Genomic DNA, 24302 nt, shown 5'->3' with positions numbered 1-24302 from the left:
AGGGTCCCTCATCCCTTCCAAGAGCAACTTCTGTATCACTCTTGGTACTCTTCCCCTTCTTACCCCCCAGGTCAAGTCTAAGGTCAAGAGAGTTTGGGGAAAGCTAGGAAAAAAAAATGCCTGCCCCAAAATGCCTGCCCTCAGAAAGTTGCCTAGCTCTTCTTCTCTGCCTCAAGGTCAAGCTTCTGTGGGCAAAGCCCCCCAAAATAGCACTATATATCCATGCATAGAAACAGTTTGTCAGAAGGAAGGAAGGAAGAAAGAAAGAAAGAAAGAGAAAGAAAGAAAGAAAGAAAGAAAGAGAAAGGAAGGAAGGAAGAGAAAGAAAGAAAGAGAAAGAAAGGAAGAAAGAAAGAGAAAGGAAGGAAGGAAGAAAGAGAAAGAAAGAAAGAAAAAGAAAGAAAGAAAGAAGACCTTCAGGAAAATGCTATTCATTCTAAAGTATGTTTTAGTAAAAAGGAGATCCTTCTTGGACTTTATTCAAGTAGGTTTAGTTTCAGAAGTACTAAAAGAACCTTTTTTTGTGTGTGTGAGGCAATTGGGATTAAGTGACTTGACCAGGGTCATACATCTCCTAAGTGTCAAGTGTCTGGTCTGAGACCAGATTTGAACTCAGGTCCTCCTAACTCCAGGGCTGGTGCTGTATCCACTGTACCACCTAGCTGCCTCTTCTTCTTCTTTTTTTTTTTTTCTTTAAATGAGGTAGGGTGTTGTTGGTTTTTGTTTTTTTGTTTGTTATTGTTTGCATTCTAGTCAGGTTGCCTCATGGTATGCATATGAAGACAGTGTTAGACTAAGATGCCAAGTGTACTTACAAAGATAATCAAAATAGCTCACTTGTCCTTGTCTCTTTCTTTCTGTACCACTTTTCTTTTTCTTTTTATCTCATCCCATGTTTTTTTTTTCTTCCTTTTTCTTCCAAAGTCCCTCTGAGTTCTAAAATTCTGTGATCTGTGTTCTTTCTTTTTTTCTTCCATCCTTTCTTTTTACCTTCTTGACTCATTTCATTCATTCAAGACATTTTTCCTTTCATAGCCCTACTCTGCTCTTACCAGGCTATCATCACCTCTTGTCCAAACAGTTGCAATGGCTTCCTAATTGATTTCCCAACCTCGTTTCTCCCAACTACAATCCATCCTCCATGTAACTGCCAAAGTGATTTTCCTTAAACATAGATCTCACCACACCACTCCTGTCTTCAATCAAGTAAAATCAAATCTAGTGACTCCCTCTTGTTTCTAAGGATCCAATTTAAATTCCTCTGCTTGATTTTTAAAGCCCTTCGCTATCTGGTCACAACCTATCTTCCCAGTCTCATTATACATCACTCTTCTTCCCACATTTCCTGGTTTAACCACACTGACCTCTCTATTCCTCACACATGAAATTCTGTCTCCCTTCTCTGCCTTTGCACTGGCCAGCTCCCATGCTTGGATGGAAGCACTTCCCCCGCACTTCAACTTTGCAGAATCCCTCACCTCCTTTAGGATGCAGCCCAAATGCCTTCTTTTATCTAAAGGATTTTTTGATCCCTCCCTCTTTTCCTGGTCGTTATTCTGTATTTGCTTCTGTATGTACATGTTGTCTCTTCCCAGTAGAATGGGTAAATATTTTATGATAAGGACTTCCTAATTATGCAAGGAATATAAAATTAGAGCATTTTTAGGAGAGAGATTAGAAAGATGAAGGTAGAGGATTCATGTACTGCTTGCTTAGAGAATTAAAATTTTAATTTTTATCACTGACAAGCTTCTTAAAATTTCCCTTTAGTTTTATTCTGAGTAGTCCTATATTAGTATTTCCAATTATACATATATTTTAGCATTATCTTTTTAAAAAAATTAATGTTCTTTTTAAAATATATATAATAATTTCAGTTTGAAGCTAATGGTACAAAGGGTTTGACAAATGCATTGTGCTAATTCTGAGTCCTATAAGAGAGTAATGACAAGGTCAAAATACCTTTTCATAGGAATGAGTACAGTCAGCATCAGGGACTGGCTGTTCTAAGCCATTTTCAAAGTTTACCACAAGATTAGATCCATATGCTGAAAATGATCATTAAAACAGACCATCAGCAAGTGTTACAAATCTCAATTCAACTGCCTACAAAGCTAAATGAAAGTGCTGGCAAGAAAATGTATCTTAATTCTTTTTTTTTTTCTCTTACAGGGTTGGTTTAGTCCTGGTCAAGTCTTTGTTTTAGATGAGTACTGTGCTCGCTATGGAGTGAGAGGCTGTCATAGACATCTCTGCTACCTTACAGAATTGATGGACCATTCAGAAAGTGGTGCTGTCATTGACCCAACCCTGCTCCATTACAGCTTTGCATTCTGCGCATCTCACGTGCATGGTAACAGGTATCACAATTCAAAGCATTCTCTCAGTGAATTTTCTGAGTTTGCCCTGGGAGGGAGAGAAGACTTTTCCAATTATCAGCTAGTAACATTTTAAATAGGAAGCAATTCCTTAACTGATTTTTCTGAGTTTAGGTAGGCTGTATTGGGCTTAGTATAGGATGCCTTTTGGTTAGAGAATCATTTTTAAATTAAAGCAATTTGCACATGTATTTGTATAGTTATTTATGTGCCTATTTGTTTATGTTTTGTCTCCCCCATTAGAATGAAAGCTCCTTGAAGGCAGGGACTATTTCTGCTTTTTCTTTGTATCCTCAGTGTTTAATAGTACCTGGCACATAGTAGGTGCTTAGTAAATGTTCATGATGTATATGCATATGTGTGTGTGTGTGTGTGTGTGTGTGTGTGTGTGTGTGTGTGTGTATATAGATGGGGACGGGAACTGTTGTCTTATATGTCTTTGTATTCTTCACAGCACCCAACAAGGGGTTTATACATAGTAAGTGCTCAATAAATACACTGATTCGTGTGTGTTTGTGTGTGTGTGTGTGTGTGTGTGTGTGTACTATTAATGTTTTCATCTCTACCTTAGAGAAAATTCTAACTGAAGTCAGGAGAAAAAGCATAAGGAGGACAAGTAAGGCCTTTCAATCTCTTGCCTTGGTTTAAATGGGCTTTATTCTCCTTTGTGTGTCCCCTTCCCCTTCCCATACCACAAAAGGAAAATCCTTTTTACTTCAGTGACATACCCTCTAACCAGAGTAGCACCATACTCAGATGGTCTAAGAATATTATCAGTTTTTCACCCATTTTGCTAGGCAGTAACAGGCTGTCTTCACCTTATATAGTCTTTCTCTCTTCTCTTTCTCCTACTTTCTCTCCTTCCTTCCCTCCTTTTTCTCCACTTCCTCCACTACTTTCTTTCTTTCTTTTTTTTTTTTTTTGCTTTTTTTTGGTGAGGTGATGGGGGTTAAGTGACTTGCCCAAGGTCACACAGCTAGTAAGTGTTAAGTGTCTAAGGCTGGATTTGAACTCAGGTCCTCCTGACTTCAAGGCCAGAGCTCTATTCACTGCACCACCTAGCTGCCCCACACCTCTTACTTTCTTGTGAGGCAGTGGTATGAAAGAAAAGAAAATTTCCAATCAGTGACAAGAAGAATGTTGATTATAGATAGATACCAAGAGAAAAAGCCAGCTGAATAAGTTTTTTAGTTACCTGCCACATCAAAAAAGTATCAGAAGGTCATATTAATAAGAATTTTAAATAGGAAATAGAACAAGTGTAAAACCAGTTTCTGAGTTATGCTTGATTCTTTCTTTTCCCACAACCCTCATATCCAATCATTTGCCAAGGCTTGTCAATTCTGTATGTTGTATATCCACACTATCTCTCTCCACTTGTAATAATCAGCATTTTCCTCAATTATTGAAATAGTTTTCTAATGATGTTCCTGCCTCCAATCTTTTCCCCTCTATTCTATCCCACACGCAGCCTTGAAATTGCTATTCCCAAAACATAGATCTTACCATAAAATCTCCAGGTCAGAAATCTTTTTTTTTTTTTTTTTTTTTTTTGCCTTTTTGATGAGGCAGTTGGGGTTAAGTCACTTGCCCAGGGTCACACAGCTAGTAAGTGTTATGTGTCTGAGACTGGATTTGAATTCAGGTCCTCCTGATTCCAAGGCCGGTACTCTATATACTGAGCCACCTACCTGCCCCCAGGTCAGAAATCTTCAGTGCTACTTTATACCTCTAGGACAAAACAGAAAAACCTCAGCCTGGCATTTGAAGCCATTAGCAACCTGGCCCATACATACTTTTCTAGTTTTATTTCATATTAATCCCCATCATAAATTGTCTATTCGAGTCAAATTGGCTTGTTAGCTCTTTCCTATACATGACATTGCATCTCCTGATTCAGCTTTTCCACAAGTACTCTGACCCTTTTTTTCCTCCCCTTCAATGTCCAAAACACACTCCTTCCTCACTTCTGTTTTTGTCCAGTCCTTAACTTGTTTTAGAGCATAGATGAAATGACACCCCCTTCACAAGCCCTTTCCTGAAGTCTTCAAAAATGGACATTCTCATTGAAATTATTCTGTATTAATTTTATATTTGATTACTTGTATATATGTTATTAACTCCCAAGTAGATACTTGGCTCCTTGACAGCGGAGACTAATTAATGTTTGCCTTTGTATCCCCAGGCATAGCTTATAGTAGGTGCTTAAGAAATGTTTGTTGAATTAAAAGCACATTTTAATGGTTTTTGTTACTGTTATTCATCCCTTTGTTCTTGAGAAGATTAATGGAAGGAAAGAAGGAAACAGACATTTATTAAGTACCCACTATGTGTCAGGCACTATGCTAAACCCTTTACAAATATTATCTCATTTTATCCCCACAAAACCCTGGTCATAGATGGAATTATTATCTCTGTTCCTCCATTTGAGGAAACTGAGTCAAGCAGATTAAGTGACTAATCAAGGGCCATAGAGCTAGTAAGCATCCAAGGTCAGATTTGAACTCAGGTCTTCTTGACTCTAAAGTCCAGCACTCTATCCACTGCACTACCTCGCTGCCTAATGAAAACTTAATGCCACTGTCTAGGTACAAGACTTGAAACTAGAAGTTGCCACATATACTTTCAATCTGTAAAACCTGTATTTCTATTAAAATGGTAAGGTTTAAATTAGGGTGATAGGATTGTAGATCATAGGATTTTGAATCTATAGCCAAAAAGGAATATTAAAAACCATGTAATCCAATCCATCTCCATACCACCCCTGTTTCATAGACGAGGAAGCTGATGTTCAGAAAAGTTAAGAGACTTCTGTGTCTAAAGTCACATAGGTAGTAAGTAATAAAGTCTGAATTTGAACCTAAGTCCTCTGACTCAAAAGCTAATATATCCTTTTTCACTGTACTTCACGGTGGTGTTAATTTTATTTATTTGCCTGGATTTTATTTACATATGTATATGTATATGTACATATACCTACATACATATGTGTGTATATGTGTAGATTTACAAATCCCTTTTTGTGATAGGGAAGACAGAGGGCTAGAAAACTCAGACTTAATCTAAAGTTAATTTACAGGTGGTTTAATCACACACACACACACACACACACACACACCTTTAAAGGTATTTTATTTGTGGGGAGAATGCAGCAACTCAGTTTAGTCAGGAAATTAAAGATAGGCTGCTATTTCTTGCATTCATACATTTTGTCAGTGATCACTCCCAAATGCCATGCAACTAAGGGCTTTGCAAATTGTATGAGAAATGTAGATATTATAGGGCTAGGCTATATTGCATGGTAATTAGAAAAGTATCAGTATATATATCAATTGCAGACTTAACTTATTGCTAAGTCATACAAGTTTTCTGCCTTTTACTAGCCTTTTTTTTATGTAGGAGTGCTCTTAGCACATCCATCTCTGAAGCACCTGGCATTCACATACGTTTGCCATTATAGTGTTGGGTTATATCTTCCTTTCTGCAATGCTGTCTGTAGTTTGAGTTTTCTTATGATTTTTTTGCATCTTTCAAGACACATTTTCAATAAAATCTTATTGATCATTGTTCAAATTTGTTATTTCACAAATTCTAAGGAAAGAAAGACTACCTTTTATTAACTTCAGTGAAGGACAGCAGTGCTTGCTGGATGTGACAATTTTCAGGGAGCACATCCTTTCCCATAGTGGTGAGCACTCCATGCGTGTGCCTTCTGTAAGACTCATACTCTGAATAGCTCGTTGAGTGTTTTTTGGAATAAAAGAAAAGAATTAAACAGAAAGGGTCTGACTGGTACTAAGACATCAAGGAACAGAGAGAGAGAGAGGGGGGGGAAGGAAGAAAAGAAAAAAGTGAGTCAAGGACAGAAACAGACACACTCACGTAGGATGATAGCCACACACATCCAGAGATAATGCATGCACTCACTCATCTGCAGTACCACTAAGGACTGACAGTAAGGAAAAAAAGAGGATTTCACAGACAATGCATGGTAGGGCAAAGTTCTAGGTTGGCATGTGTTGTTACATATCTTGGTTTTATAAGTCAGACTGAGGAAAAGAAAGACTAAAGCACCAACATAAAATGGTTTTTATGGTCCAATTAAACACCTTGTACAGGATGAATTATCAGAGTATTCAATTATTGGCAGGGGAGAGGGGTGGCGGGAGGGGTAGTGGGAGAACTGTGTTAGGAGGGTCGTGTTAGAACTCCTACCGGCCCAACAAAGGCCACGCTAGGTTTTGACTGCTTTTGGAGTGTATGGTGCAGAAATGTCATCACAACCAGTAGTGCACAAAATAATCTCACAGAGTGTTTAGGTAACATTAATGATATCCATGAGATGAGTTCATCGATGGTCTCTACCATTCATGGATGCTAACCTTTTCACTTCTCTGTTATTTTTCAACAAGAATTTAGGACTATACTCCCATCCTACCATATCTGATAGGATTTATGAAGTAAAATTGTAGCTGATGATAATAAATGTAACTGATCATAAAAAATTAAATTGCATTATAGCATAAATTAAATCATTATTCTTTCACTTGGTCTGGGTGTGGATTTCATCCAGGTCAGGAATTTCTGGTGTGGAAACTAATTCCACCAGTATTGATCTGCAACTTGTTTGTATCTTCTGGTCCTAGAGGATACTAAAAGTTTCAGTGACTTGCCTTAGGTCACACAGCTAGCATGTGACTTGCACCCATGTCTTCTTAACTATAAGAGAAACCCTCTATCCACTATACCATGTTGCCTGTTACCCTCATTGACATGACTGTCACTGTAGTTAAACAAAACACTACACAGAACATAAAAGGAGAGCGCTGCTTCAAATGACTTATATTGAAACATCTTGGGAAAACAGTTTAACCAAGGTTATCCCTATACTGCATACGCAAATCTTAGCCAGAACTATAGTAGCCAGCCTCACTCAGCTGCCATGTTGATCTTCCTAAAGCATAGGTCTGACTGACCATGTCATTTCCTTAATCTCTAGTAGCCCCCTATTATCTCCAGGATCAAATACAAAATGCTATCTGGCTTGTAAAGCCCTTTACAATCTGGCCTTTCTTGTGTTTCCGTTCATCTTCCCCTATACTACCTTGCTGAGTACTCAGTAATCGAGCAACGTAAGCCTTCCACCCATTCCTTGTGATGACACTCAGATCTCCCAACTCTCTGTCTTTTTATTAGTTGTCTACCATAACTGGACACTCTTCTTCCATCTCATCTTGCCTCCTGGCTTTCCTAGCTTCCTTCAAGACTCGCTAAAATCCTGCCTTCTACAATAAGTCATATCTTGTGTGTACATAGTTGTTTCTATGTAGTCTTCCTCATTGGAATGGGAGCTTCATGAGGTCACGGACTGTTTGGTTCCCACCCCCACCCCCTGCTCTTGCGTTTTTTATCCTCAGCACTTAGTGCAGGGCCTGGTACTTAGCAAGAGTTTCGTAAATGCCTATTCACTTGACTTGACATTCTACCGATGGAAAAATGCTCATTTTAAGGGTTTTCCTTGATTATTTTTTATTGTGCATGCATGTGCACAATTGCATACTGTGCAAACTTCCTGTGGCTCACAGCCACAAATATGACTTAATCCAACCTCTCCCCCCACCAAAACTAACAAACATACCTACTCAGCTTCTAGTTCAGTACTCAAACTATGTTAATTATGTGTTGAATATCATAAATAGATTGCCCTAAAACTGGTTAGCAACAAAATCCTATACGGCAATATGCCTTATTCATAAAAAACAAAACAAAACACACTCTGATGTATCTGTGATTTTATCAAAGTGGGTACTTCTTGTGGAACAAACCACAATGGATGTACGTCATCCTGTCCTGTGTAATTCTTATCCCTGATCTTCCCCCTTAAATTTTCTACATGGAGTCCAACAAATTTTTTTGTGTAACATTTCACTGATGATACTTTAAAGCTTACTCACATCCAACCTGTACTTCTCTATTGACCTTTGGGTAGCCTGAAACTTTAATTCTTTAGAAACTGTGATAATCCATGATTTTCATACAGAAACATCTTACAAAGCATCATTTTAAAGATGGTCCTTTATCAGAGAGAAGCTTGGGCTCATAAAAACCCTGCACAATTTCCCAAATATTAGATGATTGGGATCCACAAGCATTCCCCACTGTGACTACTCTAAACACTTCAAGAAGCATATATTAAGAATATATTATGTGAGAGGCATCATGACCTCGTTGATAGAGATCTAGCATTGAGGTCAGGAAGACCTGGTTTCAAGTCCTTCCTTTCACACATGCTAACTGGATGACCACAGGCAAGATATTTTAATTCTCACTGCCCCCAGGCAATCCTCAAAGATGTTTACAGACTACTTGCTCCTGCTCTGTAACAGTAAAGGGAGTTTCCATACCAGAAGTTCTCCACACCAATGGAGTCACAGATCTGGAGCCCCATCAATACACACACACACACACACACACACACACACACACACACGTATACACATGTGTGTATGTACATGTGCATATACATACATGCGTTACACACACAGACACACACACATCACCTAAGAGCCGAGGAGGCTACAATGAAAAATATCCCCTAGTCCCTGCCCTAAAGGAGCTTGCAGTCTTCTACTAAGTATATGACATGGGCACCAATAAGTAAAATCCCAAGTAAGTCAAGGCAATAAACATTTATTAAGCACTTACTGTGTACCAGGCACTGTGCTACTTATATTGGGTATACAAATACAAGCAATTTTTTTTAAAGACAGCCTCTTAATTCAAGGAAATTAATTCTAATGAGGGAAGGCAGCACAAAAAAGGGAGCAGAAAAGTGGAGGTTTAAATCTCCCCATGCAGGGATATGGTGTCAAAATGGGAAGATCAGAAGCAGAACCATGAGGAAAATGAAAGTTGGCCAGCCTGGGTCCCTCCTTACAGTGGAGACCCTTGGAGAAACACAACCAGAGAAATAAGGGCCAGCATGGCAGAGTGAAAAGAGTGAAAAAGCTATAGAAGATACGGATGTTCCAGGGTAAGGTAAACCCAAGAGCTAAGGGTAGTTCCAGTATAAGACAGCATCAGAGGCATCATGGTGACAAAGTCCAGAAGGCCAGACGGAATGCCAGGAAGTGAAAGTTGGCCAGCCTAGGCCCCTCCCCAAAATGGAGGCCCTGAGAAGGACTCAGTAGTAGGAGAAAGGGGCAGCTGAGGAATCATGATGGCGGCTAGTCATAGGGGTAAATGAGAGATCCAAAGTGTGCTAGGAAAATAAGAGGAAGGAGAGAAAACTTTTAGATGAAGAGCTCAGGGAAGGCGTGAGAGAAAATATGGTTTGGTAGAGTGACTGGGAGCTAGAAAGACCTGGTTCAAACCCAACTTCTGACACATAGTGTTCATATGACAATGAAAAAGTAATTCAACTTCCTTGGACCTCAGAAACCTCAATTTATTTACTTGTGAAAGGAACCTTTTCTCATAAAATAATATAAGATACATATTGGGTACAAGTATACTGGAGTATATGTCTAATGGAGACCTCTGTACAATAGTGACAATGTAAAAGATGTTATTCAGGATATGTATGATCAGAAAAGGAGATACATTTTGTAATAAGAACAAGGAAAAATGATGGCTAGCACAAGCAGCATGCTGGTACTTGTGAAACCTAAATGAAGACTTCCAGCATGTTAGATAGGTCTCCTGTGGAAGATCTGTGAGAGATCTGTGTGAAAACACAGGATGTGAAGGTTATGGATGGGGTGGAATCTGCACACGTGCAGGGAATACCCATTTTGATGAGATAACAGATTCATTTGAAGTATCAGGGTATAAGTTGCTTGGGATCCACTGTTTAATATAGCATCTTCAATCTTTTTTTTTTTAAATCATTACTGTGTATAGACCTTTAAATTCCAGTGTAAAGGGAGCAAGGGAGGATAGAGTGACATAGGTAATGCTTTCAGGTTCCCAGAGTGGCCCCTGTTCCCAATCCCATCACCATTCCTCAACATCTGCTCTGGGCATTATAGCATCTGGCATATGAATGATGTATTCATTTCTTAGATTCATCTAGCATGCACTTGTCTGTTTCTTCCACAGTGCTAACAAAAGATTGATTTGCCTTGCCCTTGTGTGTGCCTTCAGTACTGTTCCTGGAACTGGTTTCCTAGACTTTTAAATTTGAATTTTTCTAGTTTTAGTAAGAGATATTGAACAGCAGCAACCTGAAAAGCAGTTGACATGGATTGAACCTATTCAGTGAGCTCTTCTCCTGCATTGGCTGTGGCTGCCGGTATTTGAGTGGTTCAAAGGATCATAGAAGTCTGCTAGGTCAGCCTTTTCATGAGACTATGACTTGCCCAAGGCCACACAGATAGTAAGTAGAAGTGAGAGGATTTCAACCCAGGACTTCACACCCCAGAGCCAGTACTCTTTCCAAGATACCACAAGGTATCCATAGTTTTTGACCTTCTCAATGGTACCCATGTCAAATCCAAGAACTCTAATTTGTATGGGACAGTCTCACTGTCAGAAAATCTTCTAACTAGTTTGTAATCCTGGGCAAGTCCTTTAATCTTTGTCTGCCTCAATTTCCTCATCTGTAAAATGGGGATAATAACACCTACCCCATAGAGTTTTTGTGAGGATCAAGTGAGATAATATTTGTAAAGTACTTTACAAGTCTTGAAGCACTACACAAATATTAGATATTATTATTTTTGTTGATGCTGTTGTTACTGGAAAATGGAATAGTTTCTGGTGAACAACCTTTTTTGATATATAATTGTCCCAGAAGCCCCGATATCATTACTTTTTAGGAATCATTATGGCACTTTAAACAGGTTGATAACATAAACTTAATTCAGAAAAAGCCATAATAGTCACAAGAATTCAAAAGAACTTTTAAGTAGTTGTGGTAACATTAAATTCTGACCGTCCCAAGAGTTAAAAACAAAGAGTTCCTATTGAGAGACATACTTTCAAGATAATCTGGACACATTATGTATAAAGGGCTTGCCTCAGTCTACATATGACAACAATGACGCATGCATGATAGCATAGATTAAGTCTTTAAAAGCTTGTAAACATTTGTCCTGCCAGTGATCTTCAAATGTTATTGAGGAAGTCAAGCCAGATTGACCTTTCCTTGTTCTTCCACTCTCCATTTTTTTCTCGATTACATATATCCACAAGTGAGATCAATGAATTGCTTAAAGATGATAAAACTTGGGATTTGGTTTGAGTTACTTTTGTTTTTTCTTTATTATCTCCTGTTCACCTCTTTTCTTCCTTAGTCAATCTGGTCAGTGGCAGTTGTGTGTGGAGTTCTGTGCTCTAGATCAGCAAGACTTGAGTTAAAATACAACCTCTGACATTTAGTAGTTGGATACCTTGGGTAAATCATTTAGCCTCTCTTAGCCTCAGTTTCCTCAACTGTAAAATGAAGATAATAACAGCATTTACTTCACATGGTTCTTTTGAGATAATAGGTTTTCAAATCTTAAAGCATTCTGTAAATGGTAGTTATCATCACTATCAGTTGCAAGTAGCTGGGAACCTTCATCTCAGGCAGTCATGTTTCCTATAGTAGTAATTTATTATTTGATGTTGCTCCAATTCTAGGGCAGGCCTAGCATGATTTTCCATGCTCTGTGGTCACTGCCCCTTTAATCACCACTTCTAGCATACTACCTTCTCCAATCTCTGTATGTAGCTAGAAACTTTTCCACTCTTCTCTTGAGTTAAAGTTAGGAACTAGATCCAAATGTATTCCTCATTCCCCATAACTCTAAAGTAGCTCTCCAGTGTCCTTAAATTCTCAAGTTCTGCAAAGAGAAGGGTTCCCTCTTTGAGGTACACAAGGCATGCCCACTTCCCTGACATTTCAGTGCACCAACAAAGCTGAGGAAATCAATCTATCAACAAGGATTTATTAAGTCCCTTCTCTTTGCTAGGTACTGGGAAATCCAAGACAAAAGAAAAACAAGGCCTGTCCTTGGGAAGTATACATTCCATTCAAGGAGACCACATGCACATAAGTAGATAAATACAAAATAGATACAAGGTAATGGGCAGTGAGAGATTAGCAGCTAGAGACTTTATATAGATGCTTGTACCCCAGCTTCACCTTAATGGAAAGAGGAAGGACATTTCAGATGTGGAGGACAGCCAGTGCAAAGACAGAGACATAACAAATGAACTGTCACTGTAAGAAACAGCAAAAAAACCAATTTGGCCTGTATTGTGGGTCAAGTGGAATAATGTGAAATAAGGCTGCAAAGGTAAGGTGGAGCCAAGCTAAAAGGCTTCAAATGCCAGAGGAATTTGTAATTGATCTTGGAGGTGAGTTGTTGGAGTTTGAGTAGGGTAGGGAGATTGTTGTACCTGTGCTTTAGGAGACAACAAATCACATTGGCCCCTGTATATAGGATGGATTGGTGTAGGGAGAAACTAACCAGGAGACTATTTCAGTAGTTTGGGTGAGAGGTGATTTGGATCTGAACTACAGTGGAAGCTAGAGGAGTAGAAGGAACAAGGTGGAAAGGAAGGGAGGAAGGGAGAGAAAGAAGGAAAGGAGAGAAGAAGAAGGATTTGACTGCCTGAGATGAATGTTCCCAGCTACTTACAACTGATAGTGATGATAGCTACCATTTATAGAATGCTTTAAGGCTTGCAAACCTATTATCTCAAAACAACCATGTGAAGTAAATGCTGTGTATTATGGACAGACAACCACCTATTCTTTCTCTTTTTTTGTATTTTTAAATTTTTTCCCACTTAATAGTATTTTATTTTTTCCAATCACATGTAAAGATAATTTTCCACATTTACTTTTATAATATTTTGAGTTCTAAATTTTTTTCTCTCTCCCTCTCTTTCCTCCCCCTTCCCCAAGATGGCAAGCAATCTGATACATGTACAATCATGTTAAGCATATTTCCACATTAGTCATGCTGTGAAAGGAGAATCAGAACAAAGGGGGAAAACCATGAGAAAGAAAAACCAAAAAGAGTGAAAATTGTATGCTTTGATCTGCATTCGGACTCAATAGTTCTTTATCTGTATGTGGATAGCATTTTCCTTCATGAGTCTTTTGGAATTGTCCAAGATCATTGTTTTGCTGAGAACAACTAAGTCTATCAAAGTTGATCATCTCACAATTTTACTGTTACTATGTACAATGTTCTCCTGGTTCTGCACTTCACTCAGCATGAAGTCTTTCAAAAAGCAGTTTATTAATTGCTTAGAGCAGAGGTGGGGAATATCCTTTTATTAAGAGGATTTGTTCTGTGAAGTTTGGATTCAGTCAAAGGGCCGCACTTGAGGATCTAGAGGGCCACATGTGGCCTCGAGGCCGCAGGTTCCCCACCCCTGGCTTAGAGCATGCATGGATCCATGAAAGATACACAGGCTCTGGTATTAAGTAGTTCAACATTTATTTTAGAGAAGTAAGGTCTACTTACGTGAAAGAGAGAATAGTTCCAAGACAACACATAAATAAGTGTGGTAGTTAGACTGTTACTATGTCCCTGAAAATTTAAAGATAATGACAAGCTACTATGGAGTGGAACTCTGCTTTGGTTTAGAAAATCCCCCTTCCCCCCAAAAAAAATTCATAGAAAAAAATGGTTCAAATCAAATGTCTCTAATAGCAATGTAGACTTTGTAAGTCAGTAAGTTCATCCTTATTTCAATGTGTGGGGTTTTCTAATTTAGTTTTGTTAATAACTCTTCAACCAAGGAGCCATTAGAGGTGATAGAAGGACAACAGCAGCATCATGAACCTGGGGACACCAGTACTACTCCTTTCTTTGTCTTAGGGTCACTGGGATGCCTAGGAAGATAGCCAACCAGACTGAGACTTGCCTCTCTACAGTTGCCCTTACTTTTACTAGCCTTCCAGCAGAGGACTGTCAACCCTTAGGGTGAACTTTATCAGACACTCTAATCTGTAATTACCCTCTATCAGCCAGCTGCTAGACTCATGATGCATAGAGAAGACCCAGAGGGGAGACTAAAATCTGATTGTGCACCTGGCTCTTTATAAAGTCAAGACCTGTAATTTCATTAGTGAATGGAATCCTTGCTATTCCCATAGATGGGTAACTGTTCTGTAATCCGGTCTTAGAGAGTTGCCTGGGGGACTAAAAGGTCAAGTGACTTATCCAGGGTCTCACCACCAGTATGTGTCAGCATAGGGACTTAAATAGCTCAGGTGTTTCAGACTTCGTGGCTGGCTGTCTCCTCATCATAGCATGCTGCTTCAGTGTCCCCCTGAGATTCTCCAAAGCATCAAAATCCTGATGGTTAAAGTTTAATGAGAGAGACAAAGAAAGTACGTTCATAATGTATACCAGTCTTGCAAAGCATCTCTCTGATCACAGAGCAGAGATAGGAGATGAGTTTATCCTTAAAGAATCTTCACTTTCCATTTTGCATAGCCTTTTGTTTGGTGTTGCTAATATTTGTCCAGTCCCCATGGAATGGAAGTTTGACTTATTACTAACAAACTTCATGCCTCTTTTTTTGATTTGTATCTGGATCTGTGGTCCCTAAATGACAGTATTAGGTACAGTTTGCTGGAAAGAGGCTTATTTATATCAAACCCCAAATTGAGTGATGTTCAACTTGTTCACAGTAATATGTAACATCTGAGCTTGTTCTCTGACTCAAGTAATGTCATTTTAGTTAGGCTGTTGGTTTTCCGTTAAATGCTATATCAAAAAATTATTTATTAAATTATTAATACATTTTAAATTATTAATTTATTAATACATTATTGTTTTATTGTATTGAGTATTGGCATTTTTTTCAAAGATTAATTATCAATGATTAAGCATTTAGTGTATGTCTAGCACTGTAACTTTTCTAAAATATAAATCAAGAAATCTATTTTAGAGTAGATCATAAATATCAAGATTAGCCTTTCATGTGATAGGTTACTTTTCAGCTGAGAGACAGCCACAGGATTATAATTATCATGAAAAAAATTTCAGTTGGCAAGAATGATATTTAATTATGGAATATCAAAAAACCCATCTAGTTCATGGGACGTTTTCTTGAAGATGTCACAAATTAGACTACAATCCACTTAAGACTATAATTAATTTGTATGTTACTCAGTAATTTTCAGAACTTAAGGACTTCTCCTAAAGTCAACTTTTTCCTGTTGTTCCTTTTTATGAATTGACCCTACTGACCTAGACTATTGCTTTTCCAAAACTGGTAATGGATTTCTGTTGGTCTATCAACAATTTCCTGTCAAATCCCCTTTCTAGCCAATGAAATATTTACCATATGGCCAAATCAAAATTAGACATGTAATGCCTAAAAAAGAGTAAAACTGACTTCCTCAAATGAGAATTGAGCCCTTGATCTTAGACTTATTAGAATAATATTTTGACAAACTCAAAATGGTCACAGGCTGTCCCAGGCAGAAGTGAATGAGGATTTAGACTTGTTTTTGGTCACAAAAGGCAAAAGTAGGAAGAATGGGTAGATGTTCCATAGGATATTTTTTCTGACTTGTTAACAATTAGCTATCAAACAGCAGGATGGGCTGCCTCAGGAAGCAGTGGGTTTCCCCTAATTTGAGGTAGTTACTTAAAAAAAATTTAGTATGTTGCAGATTGGACTAACTGTCCTCTTAGGTCCAATTCAGCCAAAATGGTATCCCAAGCAGAGATGATAGATAGATAGATAGATAGATAGATAGATAGATAGATAGATAGATAGATAGACAGATAGATAGATGGATGGATGGATGGATGGATGGATGGATGGATGGATGGATGGATGGATAGATAGACAGATAGATTTGTGTATTATGAACATATATGTAGACTGATATTTAAGAGCTTAAATGATGGCTATTTTTTTTAAACATCATTATATACAGAGCTTAATTCTGTGAAAGATTTTTGGATTATGGTTTTACTGGGATATTTGTTCATTCTTAATTTTCAATTTAAGGGGTAGCTAGGTGGCACAGTGGCTAGAGCACTGGTCCTGGAGTCAGGAGGACCTGGGTTCAAATGTGGCCTCAGATACTTGACACTTCCCAACTGTGTGACCCTGGGCAAGTCACTTAACCCTGATTGCGTTGCCAAAAAAAAAAATTCAATTTAGGAAAATGGATTCACATTTTAGTCATTCAAATCAATAAATATTTATTAACCATCTAAGATATATAAGGCCCTGTGTATTAGTAACAAGTTCTTTGTGCTGTGTCCTCCCCAATAGAGAATCATCTGTAGAATTAAGTTATTATATGGATAATTCACACTCTTCAAAAATATTTTTTTCTCAAATACAGAGATAGAGTAAAATCAAAATTTTCTTTGAATTATGCAAATAATGAACTCAGTTCTCAATTTTGCTTTGCATTTATGGATAAAACTTTTGGCTCAAGGCCTTATAATGCTCTTATTCTGCCAATTGCCTGTTTTGTAAATTAGTAACATCCCATTTGAGTGTTATTATTCCCATGTAGATTTTTTCAGACTTCATTTTATTCTTTGGGAGGTTGACTTGTCATGTGTCTTCGTTTCAAGTCCAGGTTCCGCTGTGTACTCAAGGATCTTTGGAAAATCAGCTCAGTTTAACTTTCTCTTCAGAGTCAACTGTATCTTCCTAACCTTTTATCTTTTTTTTTCCTTGACTTGTGATTTCATTGGTATAGATTATTCACTGATGAAGAAACTCCCTCTGTCCTCTACTTCTATTCCAACATAGGCGACTTTTCTTCAACACAAAATCGCAGAAATAAAATACTATTCAGTGGGGGAAAAAAGAATTAGAAAATAGGATTGCTGAGGGACCATCACATTTTACATTGCATGTTATTCTTTTGTTTACATATTATATCTACCTTCCTGCTTCCCCATATATTTAATAAGAAAATAATATAATAAATTAATAACAGTAGTCAATAATTAATATCTACTTACATAATATATCAACTGTAATTATTAACTAATATGTCATAGTGTGGTGTGTTAATTATAATTAATAATAAATTAATAATAATAATAATATTAAACTATAAAAAATTTAAAAAACATGAAGTCCCAGAGAGTTGCATTGAAAAGTTAAATGACTTGCCCAGAGCCATATAGTCTATAAAGGTTAAGGGTAATACGAGACCAGGCCATCCTGATTCCATGGCTGGCTCTGTATCTACTATGCAACACTGCCTCTTCTGCCTCCCTTACTTTATACTACTAAAAATGCATCTATTCATAGAGTCAGGAGAGAATGTTTTTTTGCAGAAGTATCAGTGTTCTTTTCAAACCCCTCAAAATAGCTATACTGTTATTTTTTAAGTGAAAATACTGAAGTGAGAGTTGTATTTTGAGATCCATGAATGTGTTTTTAGACCTCTTCTCCAAAATAAGCTTCTCTGATCAGATAAAGTGTGATTCATCTCAGTGAAATTTACAGGCACAGAATTTCTTCTTCGTGCTTTCCAGGATTAAGAACTTGGGAATTTCAGGGAGAGGAAAGAAAACTGCTTATCTAAATGGCCACAAACTTCTGAAAGATGTCATTCTGGGTTAAACAACTGGGAAGTAGTGTAGATTAAAAAACAAACAGAAACAGAAAGGAGATATTTGTTTTCTTTTTTATCATCTTCCCTGACATCTTACTCTCATGCTGTGAGTTCCCATTCTTTCCCTCCTGTTCACAAATGGATATTAGTGGGAAATACACAAAGTGCAAAGTGACTTCTTCCCGCTAGGCTGCCAGCTGAATTGCCAGTTCAAAAATACCACCCTCTAGGTGTCTCTCCCTTTCTCACTCTCTCCAGAGGAAGCTGGCTAATGTCATACATTTCTCATAGGAAAGGGTAAGTTGGGAGATAAAAATCCTGTAAAAGACAAGCAAGGACCAAAGGTTCCCATTTACCTACTGGTCATTTACAAAATCAAAGAAGTGTCATAGAGTTGCCACTGTTGTGAGAATCAAATGAGATAATATTTGTAAAGCATTTAAAACAGTGCCTGGTACATACTAGGTGCTTAATAAATGCTTGTTTCCTTTTTAATTCTTCCCCTGCCGACAAACACACAGACACTAATGAATTAAAGAGAGCAATTAAATTAGGAAGAAATTTATCTCTAAGATTAACAAGGATTTCTTGTGAAAGACTGAATAGCAAGGTTTGTTTGTTTTTTAAGTGAGTTATGGAATGACTGACTTTAGGATAATCTCCAGAACAGAGATTTAGGGACGAACATGGAAAAGAAACGTGCAGGAATTCACCCACTTCAACTACAGCACGCTGCACACAAATAGAAAAAAGCACAGCTCTTCCTCATCTCTGTGTAAGGACAAGGGCTAGGTTTTGTGTCCATTTGTTCCCCAAGTGCTTTGCAGGTGTTAGGAAGGACTAAATAAATGTTTAATAATAATGATGATGATTGTTCATCATTACAAATATTTTGGCACTTTATGAAGGATAAATCAAAGAAGGCAGGAAGACCGTTTAGGAAGCTATTAGAATGGCCCTGGTAAGAGGTTATGAGGGCCTGAATTAGGGACAGATGAAAGAGATATTATGGAGGTGGAATTGAAAGGATTTGAGAACTGATCACATGGAAAGCAAAGGAAAGAAGTAAAGTTGATTGGGAGGAAAATTGTTCAATTGAAGTTAGAAAGGGGTGAGTTTTGGAGAAAGGACTGAAATCTGTTTGTGTCACATTGCATTTGAGGAGTAAGACACCGAGATAGATATGAAGCAAACAGTGAGAAATGTGGGACCGGAGCTCAAGAGGGAAGTTACATACAAAACGATTATTATTATTATTATTGAAGACATGGCTGAGAACGAAATTGCCAATGAAGAGAAGATGACAGAGCCTCAGGGAAAGCTGACACTAAAGGAATGATTAGAGGTAAAAGAACCAGCTGAGGAGACCAGGGAGATAGAACCACCAGTGTAGAGCAGGGGAGAGCACAGGCGGATAGAAAGTGCTAGGAGGGCAGAAAGTCAGGAGTGTCAGATGATAAGTAGAACAAGGAGGATAAGAATTCAGAAAAGTCCATTAAATTTGGCAATTAAGAAGTTAGTGGCTAGAGGGTATAGTCACTGTAGAGGGAAGTAGACAGAAGTCAAATTGCAAGGGTCTGACAACTAAATAAGGAAATAGTTAGCAAGCATAGGTTATAGGAACCCTGTGGGCCCTTTGGAGGAGTCATAATGAGGATTAAATGAAATAATGTTGGTAGAGCAATATGTAAATTTCAGTTGCTATTACTATCATCATAAACAATAAGGACTGATTAAAAAGGTGCATTTATTAAGCTGATCCATCTTTCCCTGTCCCTATTTATAGAGCAATTAAGAGATATCACTAGCTGTATCTCTCATTACACGTGCCTTAATGATCTACCTCACAGAGTTGTAAGAACACTTTGTAAACCTTAAAACCCTAGATAATGTAAGCTATTATAATTATTATTATCATAGCATATCATAATTTATAGACTATTCTTATATGAACTGTGTAGGATAAAACCTGTAGCTGCAACTTTCTCTGAAGGTCCAAATTTACTATGGAGCTTTCTTGACCTGTGAAACAAGTTTTTAACCTGTTTTGAGATCCTGATCTCAATTGGGTTTAAAGAAAGCAATCTATTTGGGTTCTTTAATATCACTTTGGTCATGTCACTCCTCTCCTTAGAAATCTTCACTGTCTCCCTATCGCCTACTAAATAGAGTTCGTAAAAAAAACACTTAAGCTTGTAGAGGCAGCTAGGTGATATATTGGATAGAAAGCTGGGCCTTGAAGTCAGCAAGACTAGTTCAAATACTGCCTTAGCCATTTACTAGCTCTTTCTCCTGGCCAAGTCACTTCAACTTTGTTTCCCTCAGTTTTCTCAGCTGCAAAATGAGGATAACAATAGCACTTAACCTCATCGGATTGTGGTGAGGAGCAAATGAGATATTTGTAAAAATCCCTTAGTACAATGCCTGGCATATATGGCCCTATATACCCATTCCCTTCCTTCTTTCTCTGTCTCATAAAAATCATAAGATCTTAGAACCAGAAATGAACTGAAAAACCATTTAGATCACTTCATTTTATAGATGATTAAACTGATACCCCAAGGTACACCGCAAGTGACTTGTTTGAAATCCCAGAAATGAAAAGGGGCAGAACCAGGATTTGAGCCTGAGTCTTCTGACTCCAAAAGCATTGGTCTTTCCATTACAGGTTAATCTTCTTTACATGATATTCAAAGCCTTCCATGATTTGTCACCCTAGCTTTCCTGGCTTACTGCATGCTTCTCACCCCACATAATCTCAGCTCCATCCAAACTGGACTCTTCTCTTTACCCTGAATGGGTCCTGAGCTTTCCCACCTTGGTTCACATTCTAGTCTTCCCTTCTTCATACACTGAATTCCTATCTGGTCTTTAAAACCTTTAGATATTAACATAATGCTAACCCTTCTGTGAAACTATACCTGATGCCCCTCCCACCTGCCAAAATAAAAAGACCAAAAAATCAGTAACAGCCTTTTCACTGGTAGAAATCCCATATTAACAGAGCACTATGTGCACTTATCATGCATTCTTTGTTAAACTAGTGAGAAAGCATGGCATAGTGGATAGAGGGGCAGGAAAACCCAGTTTCAAGTTTTCCCTTTGACGCATACTGGCTGTGGGACCCTCACTTACTCTGTAGACAGTAAGTTGTGGTGTAGAAGCCTATCTGCATTGATAAATGGAGTTTCCTCACTGGGAATTCAGTATGCCAATGAAATTAAAGATCTGGTTCAAAATTAGGTCATATAGTTATTTGTGTGTATGCCACATTCCCCTACTGGACTATAAACTCTATGAAGGCAAGGATCATGTCTAATCTAAATTCTGTATTTCCCGTAGCACCCTCTACAGTGTCCTGCAGCTAGAAACTGAATAATAAGCATTTGCTGAATTGTATTGACATCTCTGATGCATATGGCAAATGCATAATTAACTCTAATGAAAGAAGCCAGAAAGTGCCATATTTTCAGGGTCAATTCGTCCTCTCTGTTTTAGTTGAGACTTTAAAGAAACTGAAGGTGGCAGATTTCATTTACTAAGCTATCAGGAGTGAAGTTGGGTACAGAAGGCTCTATTCCAGTCTCTAAAAATATGTACTATGGTTTTTCATGCAATCTCAATTAAACAGCAGATTAAGTGATTTCTAATATATATTTCTAATTTGTTTGACAATTTATATACAATAAAAACAGGAGGAGACATATATAGTACCTGAGCATAGAGGTCAGAGGAACCGGATTCTAGTCACAACTCTGTCATTGACTAGCTGTGTCACATGCTCTCTCTAACGCTCAGTTTCCTAGTCTTTAAAATGAGAATTATCATGTTTAGCTAATTGTTTACCCTCTCCCCAACTTAGCCCCCCTCCACACACACACACACACACATACACACGTGCACACATGTGCTCGCTTTGAATTTCAAATGAGATAATGAAGTATAGAATCTCTTTGTTGTAAAGGACCTAAAAAGTAAGTTACTAGGACTTCTATTTGAAACATGTCTGTCTGTAACACCTTCGAAAATAAGGGATATTCCTTCCTCTGCTTAAACCCTTCTAGTGACATGGAACTCAGTATTCCCCTACCCTGATGCCCAATGTAACAATCCCGTTTTTAGACAGCTTTAATTGTTGTTAATACTTGCCTTATATTGAGGCAAAATTTTCCTCCCATTAATTTCTACCCATTAGCCCTCTCTCTGGCCTGTGAAGCTAAGAAAGATAAAGGTGGTACATCCAAGTGACAGACATTCAAGTATTTGAAAATGGTGGTTAATTCTCCCCTAACTCCATTCTTCTTCAAGTTTAATGACTGTTTCCTAGAGTATGTAAAAATATTTTGAAAGATCGAAAGCATCATACGGTCACACCCCCTCTGGGTAAATCCCTAAATATCAACTTGTACTCAAAGGTTGGGTCCCCAGAGAGTAGTTGCCACCTGCAGTTCTAGCAGCAACCCTGTGGGTAGCTATTCCTACTCCTGTAGTTTATATGCCCCCCACTAATATGTTAATTTCCATAAACAGTAAGCCAGAAAACTTAATTAGCTTTTAGGGAAGAAATTTACTTAGATGATATTGTAAGAATAGTTGACAGAAACATTCCCCCCAGCAGCCTTGGGGTGTTCTGTCCCTCAAACACACACAACACTCATGGGAAGTGCATGACCAAGACTTAAGGCACAGTGGTACTGAGTCACATGTTAAGGATATATGTGTGGCCAAAGATAACTCACAAGTCATGGCACTCCATGACTTGGAAGTGCTTTCTTGCTTTGTAGAATCTTCACATAGGTCCCTTTAGGTATAGCATCTCGGCTAGAGGAGCCACTCAGCTGTTCCCTTCTCTTCTCAAGGCAATAGCCTGGTCTCTTCACTGCTGTAAAGCAGCCACACTACTTGAAGTTGCTTCCTCTCTTGGGTAATTCTCTTCTCTTTGTGTGTGTCCTTTGCTTTCTGCTGCTGGATGGATGCAATTGTTGTAGCTCTGATGGCATGGCCAACAGAGAAGGAGAAGAGAAAATGTCTCCCTCTCTGCTGTACAGGTGAACAGTCTACCCCTTCAGTGCACTCTCAGTCCCAGATACTTCAACTGCTGAATGAATTATTTCTTTTGTGGTGTTGTTGCCCAGTCACATCCAACTCTTCCTGACCACATTTGGGATTTTCTTGGCAAAGATACTGGAGTGGTTTGCCATTTTCCTTCTCCAACTCATTTTACAGATGAGGAAACTGAGGCAAACAAGGTTAGAGTGACTTGCCCAGGGTCACACAGCTAGTAAGTTTCTGAGGCTAAATTTGAACTCAGGAAGATGAGTCTTCCTGACTCCAGGTCTGGCACTTTATTCACTGAGCCACCTAGCTACTTCTTTAAAGTTGAAACCAGAAAGGCATGACTAATTAGTCATAATTAGCAATCATAAAATCTTTCCAGTGATGTAAATTGCCTTTATCCAGTGACTCAAGACTTTAAAATCCTTTCAGTTTGATTAAGGACATTGTAATTGTTGTAGGAAGACGGTGGGAAAGTTCTTTAATACCTCCTTTATATTTTGGGATTGAATTACAATCAACAAGCATTTATTTAAGGCTTACTAAATTTCAGGTACAGTGCTAAGTCCTGGATATACAAAGAAAGACAAATAATAAACAGAAAAACTGCTCCCTGCCCTCAAGGAGCTCACCTTCTAAAGGTAGTGATGGAAATTCTTTCCCCATTACTGTCTTTGTTGTTGTAATTATCTATGAGGGCTAGTACAAGATGTGGGAGAAAAAGTCTTTAAAAATTGGCTTCATTTACTTATAATATGAATAAGACTTTGAATTTGCTCATTTAAAATGACCATTAGTCACTTATATGATAAAGTGAACTTTTCATGTTTTCTACAGCTCTTCAAATGTGGATTTGATGTGGTGTTATTAGTGTTGGGACATAGCGATATGATGGGTTTGATTTGTTAGATTCCTATGAACAGTTCAAAAAGGAAATCCCTGTTTGTCAGATTGTTGGATGTTTTCCTACTTTCTTTCATACCTTTCTATTCCCTGTTTTCTTTCAGTTCAGCTGAGTTTAATATGCCAACTGTCCCTTTATTTAACCTTGTTACTTCACTCTTTTTTTCTACTTGCCTAACAAGCTATCTCTCACCACCTGGCCACATCCATTATTGAAACTAATTTCTTCAAAAAAATCCACCCTTTTCTGTTCCAGTAGTCCTGGAGATAAAAGACTGCAATTTAGTAATGCAATCTATGACTATGTGTCACACCTGTTTTCCTCTAGATATTTTGCCATTTTTTCATCAAAAAGGTTTTTTTTTAATTCTTTCTCCATATATTCTTTAATTTGTAAAAATATTAAGCAAGTT

General features: G+C 38.0%; 1 protein-coding gene across 6 annotated transcripts in view; it reads left to right on the top strand.

The window, feature by feature from the left end:
• Window positions 1-24302, top strand: part of CADPS2 (calcium dependent secretion activator 2) — a 700135-nt gene that overhangs the window by 522512 nt on the left and 153321 nt on the right. For all 6 annotated transcript variants that reach the window (XM_027855139.1, XM_027855140.1, XM_027855138.1 and 3 more), the window contains one exon: window positions 2173-2360. In XM_027855139.1, coding sequence (XP_027710940.1) covers window positions 2173-2360 — 188 coding nt within the window. The remainder of the gene's footprint in view (window positions 1-2172; window positions 2361-24302) is intronic.

The sequence above is a fragment of the Vombatus ursinus genome, unplaced genomic scaffold (genome assembly GCF_900497805.2).
Source record: "Vombatus ursinus unplaced genomic scaffold, bare-nosed wombat genome assembly UNPS02010788.1, whole genome shotgun sequence".
NCBI classification, from domain to species: Eukaryota; Metazoa; Chordata; class Mammalia; order Diprotodontia; family Vombatidae; genus Vombatus; species Vombatus ursinus.
The sequence above is the reverse complement of the archived record's forward strand: the minus strand, read 5'-3'. Positions and strand labels throughout refer to the sequence as shown.